This window comes from Carassius carassius, chromosome 16 (genome assembly GCF_963082965.1).
Source record: "Carassius carassius chromosome 16, fCarCar2.1, whole genome shotgun sequence".
NCBI classification, from domain to species: domain Eukaryota; kingdom Metazoa; phylum Chordata; class Actinopteri; order Cypriniformes; family Cyprinidae; genus Carassius; species Carassius carassius.
In genome coordinates, this window is record NC_081770.1 from 3,139,750 (window position 1) to 3,150,320 (window position 10,571).

At 36.6% G+C, this 10,571-nt stretch overlaps 1 protein-coding gene across 1 annotated transcript; it reads left to right on the forward strand.

The window, feature by feature from the left end:
* Nucleotides 1-8,120: 8,120 nt before the first annotated feature.
* On the forward strand, nucleotides 8,121-10,344 carry LOC132159402 (uncharacterized). Its single transcript, XM_059568906.1, has 6 exons — nucleotides 8,121-8,220; nucleotides 8,526-8,846; nucleotides 8,984-9,292; nucleotides 9,427-9,729; nucleotides 9,808-9,951; nucleotides 10,081-10,344. The coding sequence occupies exons 1-6, from the start codon at nucleotides 8,169-8,171 to the stop codon at nucleotides 10,098-10,100; spliced, it is 1,149 nt and encodes a 382-aa protein (XP_059424889.1). The 5' UTR covers nucleotides 8,121-8,168; the 3' UTR covers nucleotides 10,101-10,344.
* Nucleotides 10,345-10,571: the final 227 nt, after the last annotated feature.

Sequence of the window (10,571 nt, forward strand, 5' to 3'; positions counted from 1 at the left end):
ATGTCTCGCTCGTTGTGGTGTGTGTGTGTGTGTGTGCACGATAACATTATTAAGCAAAAATACATAGTACATTAATTTTTTCCCCTCCAGTACCGAAAGCAGAAGCGATACCGTCAGATCTTACTGATACTACTGTCTTTCATAATTTAGCCCCGGGGCCATTTTACCGGGTTTCGGTACCCATCCCTAGTCCTCATACTATATACATGAAAACACACACGAACACACACACACAACAATAATTAATCATATATATATATATATATATATATTATTTATAAACTTACAGACCCGAACACCATACAAGGGTTAAACGTCACCGCAAGGCCCATTTAAAACACGCAAAAATTAATCGAACCATCCGTAGAAAAAAGTTTGATACAATAAAGTATGACAACATATTCAAGCTTCAATAAGATGATAAATCCTAACACAAATTAAACATTTAACAGATAAATGCTGAACTAAAAATATGCAATAATTTTTCAAAACATGTCAAAAAGACAACTCAACGTGCTCTTCTTCTTCTTCTACTAGTGTTTATGGTGGTTTTGGCAAAAGGTGCATTACTGCCACCTGCTGATCTGGAGTGTAGAGTGTGCATAGATTTGGAAGACAGAAACAACACCCCCCCCCCCACCCCCCCCCCCCCCAAAAAAAAAAAAAAAAAATTATTAATAAAGGCCTAGATTCTAAATAGTGTTCCTGTGTTTTTCAGGTATTAAAACAAAATTTCATGCACTGCTGATTGCTTTGAACCGTATCCTAACAATGTATTTAAAGAAAAATGATCAACTCCCAGCCATCCTAATTCTTGAATTAATTGAAATCTCTCTCTTTCATATGCAGAACATTCAATAAGAATACTCACTGTTTTTAACTCTCCACATTTATCACACTTTCCAGATTCATGCTTACCTATCTTATACAGACCTTGATTCAATGCTGTATGTCCAATTGTCTTTCTTGAAAGAATGACATCTTTCTTTCTATTTCCGTATTTTTTCCTCTCCTTTCCAACACTCTCCTTAATCTGGAATAGATGTCTTCCTTTAGACCCACTATTCCATAGGTCTTGCCATTTTTTATTTACTTCAAATGAAATCAGTCTCTTGAATTCAGCTTTACTTAATGCTAACTTAATTTCTATCTGTGGATGATTTAATGCTTTCTTTGCTAGCAAGTCTACTTCCTCATTTCCATCCACACCCACATGTGCAGGCACCCAGAGGAATGTAAGCTCAATCCTTAACTGTTTTATTCTAAACAAACTTTGTTACACTTCTAATACTAAGTCTCGCCGAGCTTCAGATTTACCACTTAATAGACTTGAGAGCGCAGCCATTGAATCCATACATATCACTGTTCTTTCTGGCAGAACTTCTTCAATCCACTGTAGCGCTAGGATGATAGCTAACAATTCAGTAGTAAAAACTGACACATAGTCTGATAATCTTTTTGCCATTTTTATTTTAAAAGTATAAATATATACTTCTGCTGCTACTCTTCCAGACTCAGGCTCCTTAGACCCATCTGTAAATACCTGTAACAGAATAATACTCTTGAATTATATATATATTGTTGTACCACTACTTCAGTTGGCAAGTTCATCTCCTTTTTTTATTACTTTGTGAATTTGTAAGTTTATTAGTGCCATAGGGAACAACCAAGGGCGAATTGCTGGAATAGCAACAGAAGGAGAAATATCATGGTCTTTCATCTTCAAACTATTTACCTCCTTCCTTACTACCCAGCCAAAGCTTGTTATTTCTTTGTATGCATATTCCCAACAATCTTTCAGAAGTAGTCTCACTTGGTGGCTTTCCAGATGTCCCTTGACACCACACCACACTAGTACCTTAACCTCAACTGAGACCTGCACAGTTGTAGAGGCAATTCTCCCATTTCAGCTTGTAACGAAGCCACTGGAGAAGATCTAAATGCACCACAACAGATCCGCAAAGCTTGATTTCGAATTACTTCTATCCTATTAAGCAAAGTGTTGTTTGCAGAACTGTAACCCCAAAATCTAACTACCGTATTTTCTGGACTATAAGTCGCACTTTTTTTCATAGTTTGGCTGGTCCTGCGACTTATAGTCAGGTGCGACTTATTTATCAAAATTAATTTGACATGAACCAAGAGAAAACATAATCGTCTACAGCCGCCAGAGGGCACTCTATGCTGCCAGAGATGATGCTCAGTGCTCCTGTAGTCTACACTGAGCAGCATAGAGCGCCCTCTCGTGGCTTTAGACGGTAATGTTTTCTCTTAGTTCTTGGGTCTAAATAAATGCGACTTATAGTCCAGTGCAACTTATATATGTTTTTTTCCTCGTCATGATGTATTTTTGGACTGATGCGACTTATACTCAGGTGTGACTTATAGTCCGAAAAATACGGTACACTAATTTGTTCTAGCTGACAACCATACATTTTGACATTCAGGCTTGGATTATTTTTCTTTTTCGAAAAAACATATTACTTTTGTTCTTGCCAATGAAAATCAGGAACTCCAACTATTTGTCCATTTCTCCACCTCATTCACTGCTTTTTGCATTTTCTTTTCTACAAATGAAACATTACGCCCCCTTTTCCATAGTGCTCCATCATCCGCATACAATGATCTTCCTATTCCCGTATCCACATTATGAAATATGTCATTTATCATTAAATTAAAAAGAATAGGACTGCTCACACTTCCCTGTGGAGTTCCATTCTCAATTGGGAGAATCTTAGAAAAAACTGTCCCTACTCTTACTTGAATTATTCTTCCAAACAAGAAACTCAAAATCCAGTTATACATTTTTCCATCAATTCTCAAGCTTTCCAATTTTATCACAAGCCCCTCTTTCCACAACATATCATAAGCTTTTTCTACATCGAAAAAGACTCCCACAAGCACCTCTTTATTAATTTGAGCTTTTCGAATTTCAGCTGCTAAAAACAAGATTGAATCCATTGTATTTCTACCTTTCCTAAAACCACTTTGGTATGCTGCAAAAATGCCTCTACTTTCAATCACATAAGTCAACCTGTTCAACACCATCCGTTCCATAAGTTTGCATAAATTTGATGTCAGCGCAATAGGTCTATAATTAATTGGCTGAGAATGGTCTTTTCCTGGTTTAGCTATTGGCACTATGACCCCATGCTTCCAATCTGCTGGCAAATTCCCTGTCTCCCATATTTTATTAAAAAGTCTTAAAATCATACTTAACGATAAATCAGATAGGTGCTTTATCATCTCATAGCATATGTCATCCTTGCCTGGGGAAGTATTTTTGCCTCCCGCAAGTGCTCTCTTTAACTCTTTAACAATATAGAGTTATATTGTTCCTCCCATATTCCAAATTTCATTTATTTCAATTTCTTCGCCAATTCTATTACAGAATTCCCTCCAGTAAATTCCTTTTGCTTTTCTTACTTCTCTCCTGACTATTGCCTGAGCTCTCTTATAGTTAATAAACTCATTGAACAATACAGATTTTTTGGCTTTCTTCATCATTTTATTTCTTTCCCGAACTGCCTTACTACACTCATTATTCCACCACGGGACTGCTTTTTTTTTACTATTTATAGATTTCTTTTTGCCAATTACTTCCACAGCCGTATTTCATAACACTTCACTTATTTTCTTACTTAACTCTTCCATGTCTTCAATCATCTACCATTTCACACAAATTGTTATGACACAATTCTTTAAACATCTCCCAGTTAGCTGCATTAAGGTGAGACACTGCAGGCAAAAACATTGTTTTTTCAAGCACCTGTCAATTTTGAGATTTTGGGCTTTTTGGTTTTTCCAAGCACCTGTCAATTTTGAGATTTTGGCCTTTTTGGTTTTTCATAAAGTGCTTTTTCAAACTAGTGGAAGGAAAAACATCCAAAAAACACTGTTAAGTGTTTCTTTTATAGCCCTTTATCTGTTTGTGTCAATAGATTTCAATTACAATACATATTTTTAAAGGCCGTTTTCTCAAAATGAGTTTTTTCTTCAACACTGAGCCATAAATCTCCGCTTCAGTAGCACTTACACACACCAAACTTGACATTTTTATTCCTGTCTATATTCTGAAGGTTTTTACATAGGGATTTGTTCATATATATTTTCCTTGATTATATACAACATTTTATTCCCCCCAAAATTGTGAAAATATATTGTTTTCTGGCTGTTCAAAGTATTTTCTGAATTATGGAGTGACAAAAAAAGATAACCAGAATTCCCTCTGTAAAAAACATTTGATTCTAATATGTCAAAAAAATTAAACAAAAAATTTGAAACTGACTTCATCTAGTGTTCAGATTTTTGTACTAGACATAGCACATATTTCTAGCACATATTTCATTAAATAATGCCTCATTTGCATATTTAAACATAACATTTTTGAAAACTTGTAATACAAAAAAATGTTTGCAATAATCAATGTAATCAATCAACTGGGTAAGTAAGGTGATAACTATTAGTTATTTTTTTTGCCCTATTCACCTGCAGTGTCTCGCCTTAAATTTCCATCTTGGAATTCTCTCCACCAAAGTTTGGATGATATCCACACCAATTTTACACCATATTGGATAGTGATTACTTCCCATTGTACTTTGTTTACTTACTTTCCATTCACATTTTCTAGCTAATTTTTCTGACACCAGTGTAATGTCTAAACTGATTTACACCCATGCATTACATCTATTCTTGTAAAACCTAACCCACCCCAATCTAACATTTCTTCTACAATCAGCCCATTATAATCTGTTTTAATAATACCTCAGTGTATTATGGGCATTGAAATCACCACACCATATTACTTTCTGATTTGTACTACCTCTTATATTTTCCAATACTTCCTTATTTAGCTTTTTACATGGATTGTAAAAATTAATTACTTTAATACTTTTACTCCCATGCCAGACTTCTGTCACAATAACCTCTTGATCCCCACTCACTTCAACATTCCTATATCCCACACCTTGTTTTATAAATGTAGCTACCCCACCTCCATTTCCTTGTTTTCTATCTTTCCGAATAACCACATATTCTTGTAAAACTAAATTCAACTGAGGTTTGAGCCATGATTCTTGAACACATATTATATCAGGTTTGTTTTCCAAATCAGAAACAATTTTTTTGAATTCTTGCCCATTAGCTAGTAAGCTTCTCGCATTACACTGAAATATTAAAAACACCATTATGTACCACCACATCCTGGTTGCGAGTATGTAGTTTGCATCTTTAATTTCTCATTTATCATATCCACCGAAATACCCTCGATCTCTAGATACTTTTCTGCTGCTTTGATTATAATTCTGATTCTTTCTGTCCTGCTTTCAGTTTGCGCTGAACAGTTCTCTACTTCTGCCATAAAAGTAACAAATGCAACATTGTTCTTAATTCCAAATTCCTCATTAGTTTTTTTCTTTTGCCATTTCTTTCTTTTTTTCAAACTTTTGGCATTTGTAACATCTTAGAGGAGGGGGTACATAGGGCCTAAACAGGAAGCTTATAAATCCCAAAAAGGCTTTACTAGGCAGCTTATCCTCATCAAAATGAATCATCACAGATAGGCTGTTATTGCATTTTAGTCTTTTCACATCAATCACTGTGGCTCCCATAATACCTCTCTTAATCTTTTCAACGGTTTCTTCTGTGGGAATCCCTGTTATAACTCCTTTCACCCATTTCTTTTCTTCTTGTACCGAACATCACACTTTGTCCCATGATCGGGCCTTCTTTTGTTGCCTACTATCCTTGCAATATATCAGTAATCAACCATCCCTCAACTTCTTAACACTTTCAATCAATCCTATCACTTCCTTAATAGTTTTAGATAACTTCAGCGGATTAATGACACTGAAGAATCCAGTTTCAAGTTTCATTACTACCTTGTACTCTTCCTTCCTTTTTCTTGTCAGATGAGTTCCATTTTCACGATCAGTTTTTGATGCACTACTCCAGCTTTTCTTTCTTTTCCGATTTTCCACTACACTCCATTCATTATCTCCATTCCCGCCTCCATCCGCTTCTAACATTTCATCCTCCATTTCCGGATCGCTTCCGGATTTTACACCACTTCCTACCATGCACACTCCAGTCAAAGATCATCCGTTACCATAGACAGTAAAAGAAATTGGCCTTCACCAATCCGCCCGTCCAATTTTTCCAAAAAAAAGAACAAAACACAACATGTCTTTGGGAGGACCGCACGCACCACAACCTTCACCGTGCTCTCCACCATGCTTGTGTCTTAGACGACTCCACCCCTCACTTCCGGTTCTGTGCTTACTCCGCCCCTCACTTCTGGTTCTGTGCTTACTCCGCCCCTCCCTTCCGGTTCTGTGCTTACTCCGCCCCTCACTTCCGGTTCTGTGCTTACTCCGCCCCTCACTTCCGGTTCTGTGCTTATTCTGCCCTTCAATTCGGGTTCTGTGCTTACTCCGCCCCTCACTTCCGGTTCTGTGCTTACTCCGCCCCTCACTTCCGGTTCTGTGCTTACTCCGACCCTCACTTCTGGTTCTGTGCTTACTCCGACCCTCACTTCCGGCTCTGTGCTTACTCCGACCCTCACTTCCGGTTCTGTGCTTACTCCGACCCTCACTTCCGGTTCTGTGCTTACTCCGCCCCCTCACTTCCGGTTCTGTGCTTACTCCTCCCCCTCAATTCGGGTTCTGTGCTTACTCCGACCCTCACTTCCGGTTCTGTGCTTACTCCGACCCTCACTTCCGGTTCTGTGCTTACTCCGACCCTCACTTCCGGTTCTGTGCTTACTCCGCCCCCTCACTTCCGGTTCTGTGCTTACTCTGCTCCTCAATTCGGGTTCTGTGCTTACTCCGCCCCTCACTTCCGGTTCTGTGCTTACTCCGCCCCTCACTTCCGGTTCTGTGCTTACTCCGAATGACTTACTGAATGACTACAAAGAGACTACAGATGGGATTTTTAAAATCTCAAATAGTGGAGACGAAGGAACAGCTTTTCATCCACTCGGAAGAGGGAATAATAAAGAAAACAGCCTATAAATAATAACATAGTCTCTTGTGGACACTTTATGAACTGCACCCCAACATAAGTAAGGTAAGGATACACCACAAGACCAGATCTCTTTTTCACTGGAGCAAGCATTATTATTTTAGACTATGAACTCATATTTTAGTTAAAAACACCTTAATGGTATTGCTTTTGTTTTGTTTGATTGTTTGTCTTTCAAATATGTTATCTGATGGACTGGAGTGGTGTGGATTATGTCACAGGCAGGTACTAATTAGGTACTTATTATCTGTGGAGCAAACCAAAATCTTTAATTATGCCACAGAAACACCACTTCTCTTTTACATTTTTTACAATTTACAAAATTGAAATCGGAAAGTTCAAGTAAAATAGATTTTTGTTCTTTGAATAGATGAAGATAACTGACTAATTAGCACCGCAGTACACTTTTTGCAAAATGTAAATAAAATGTAAAATTGTTAAAATAACATTTGATAAAATCAACCTTAAATAAATGAAAAGACAATGACAAATTAACACCACAAGACACATGCTACATTTAGCATCAGCTTTAATGAGCTATCTATAAGAGGAATCACAGTACTGAAAAAACACCTACAAAGAAAATCTCACAATTTGCATACACTCCCAAGGCAATATTTTTTTCCTTTTTTTTTTTTGCGTTTTTGCATCCGTAGCAATTATTTTCATAGGAAAGGAAGAAAAATAGAAAAAAAACACAAAATTTTCTGAGTCAAGTGTGCAAGGCACTTAAGTGATGAATGCTACATTTCTCCATTAATGTCATTTTTAGGTGATCTGTTCCTTTAAGATGCATCTTCTGTGTTTCATCTGCTGTGCAAAGATGGATTTTGTTGATACTGATTTCATTTGATTGATGTCTTATTATTCTAATTTAATTTATTGATTAAATCTAAGAAATTGATGATGAATATATCATGAATATCTAATCCAACACTCATGCAACACTTCAGGTTTCTGCTATTAGTTTTCATAAAGGGCCGGAGTTCATTTGAAAATACAAGGTCAGCAAAATCTTGTTCATTTTCATGACTTCCTCTGACAAATCACACTGTGATGCAAGTCGAATCCTGTAGAGGGAGGATCCAACCAGATCAGTCGTGTTTCAGAGTGTTTTCAGACATTTTAAACCTCACTATCGTGAACCGATGAAAAAAATGTTCCTCATATTCGTATTGTTCTGTTCATGGCGTCTGGTTGGTGAGTTTAAAATGTGTTTTTATGGCTTCAGTTGCTTCTGTTCTGGTATCATGTAATAAATTGCTGGTTAAATTAGAGAAGAGTATCATTCACTGTTTCTCTCATATGGAAATAAATGTGTTATTTTACTCTGAGATCAAGTATGAATTCAACTCTTTGTTCAGTTATTAAGGTTTGACTCATTTAAATATGAAACTCAAAGTTATTGTTCAATAAAGAACTCTGAAATGATAAAAATTATTTTAGTGAAGCTTCATCAAAGCGACATCAAGTGATTTTGATCTGTGACAAACTCTGTTCTTTAGGAGTGTTTGGTGCTATATCACAGGCATCAGATGTAGTGGTGGAAGGAGAGTTTGTCACTCTAAATGCTGGTTTTACTCCAATAAAGCCAGGTGATTGGATTCATTGGTCGTTTGAGAATAATATGATTGTTGATACCAATGTTACGACTGGCAGCATGACTGTATATGATAATGTTCTTGATGGGAGATTCAGAGACAGACTGAAGCTGGACAGTCAAACTGGATCACTGACCATCACAAACATCACAACTAAAAATGCTGGATATTATAGTGTATCAACCAGCGAACCAATGAGGATAACATATAGTCTCACTGTTTATGGTGAGTTACATTTATTTCACCTGCTGACATTGTAAACTGGAATTTATATGTCAAAGCTAAAAATTATTTAAAAGTCTTTATCTGTGACAAACCCTGTTTGTGTTTGTTCTCCATGTGTGTGTTTGGTGCTGCTGAAGCTGGGAAGTCAGTGTCCGTGACGGAGGGAGATTCAGTCACTCTAGAATCTGGTCTTACTGAAATAAGTGAAAATAGCATACAGTGGGAGACTGAAACAAAAAATCAGTTAAATTCTTTGATAGCTGCAATCAATAGAGCAGCTGGAATGTTCTCTACATTTAATGGTGCATTTGGGATATTAAGAGACAGACTGAAGCTGGACAATCAAACCGGATCTCTGACCATCACAAACATCACAACTGAACAGGCTGGACTTTATGTACTACGGTTAACAAAACAGTCAAAAGCATTCAGAGTTTCTGTCTATGGTGAGTAGAGGTCATGTGTCTTGTCCTTCAAATAAAATCATTTTACAGTTTGAGATTACAGACTGTTGAACACATTGAACTGAAAATAAGACTGTTGATTAGATTTGGTCATACTCTATTTCTCATGTTTTCAGTGCGTCTGCCGGTTCCTGTCATCAGCAGTAACTCTACAAACTGTTCTTCATCATCATCATCATCATCATCATCATATTGTTCACTGCTTTGTTCAGTGGTGAATGTGAGTCATGTGACTCTCTCCTGGTATAAAGGAAACAGTTTATTGTCCAGCATCAGTGTGTCTGATCTCAGCATCAGTCTCTCTCTACCTCTGGAGGTGGAATATCAGGATAAAAACAGCTACAGCTGTGTGATCAACAATCCCAGCAGCAACCAGACTCAACATCTGGACATCAGCAAGCTCTGTCAAACATGTTCAGGTTTAGCAGCTGATATTAGAGCTGATATTGGTGTTTATTGACTGAGCTGATCTCAGTTTGATGTGTTTTATTCCTCAGGCTCTGTCCACTGCTGTGGTTCTACTGAAGCTGTGATCCGATTGGTCCTCTCTGCTCTGGTGGGCGTGGCTACTGCCATTGTTCTGGTTTATGACATCAGATCCAGAAGAGCTGAACAGGCTCGAGCACAGATTCACACATCAGGTATGTAATTGTGTTCGTTTTTCATATAACTGATTTTATTTTTTTATGTACATATAATCAATGAATCTTAATTTAGCCTATTTCTAATGGATTTAAATATTCATATGTTGGTGTTTGTTTGTTTTATAGGTGGCTCATTTCCTCCATAGAAGATCATTTGAGAACAAACCATTACAAATTCTCACATAAATGCTCAAAATGCTACATAAAAAAACATAAAAAAATGTTTAAGATGACCAAATATTTATTTGCTAATGCTAGATTATGTAATATAAAATGCTTTTATTTTAATCATTTTTTAAATAATCTAATCTTCTCATTCAATTTGAAAGGCTTTTTTTAAGGATTTATATTTTCTTCAGATAAGACTAACCGATCACACTCTACTGCTGATTATTTACCGTATGTATTTGCATTAATCAATAAAGTTTTCTCACTCTCAACTTCAGGAGTCTCTCCATGTTTTACTATATTTATTATGTTGAGCGCTCCCTAGAGGAATACAAGCTATGTGTATAATTTAATGAGTCCAGCCACATTCAGTAAAAAGTGTTACATTATTTTAAACGTTGTTTGTAACAATTGTTTGTAACATTTTTTTGTATTATTATTATTTACCT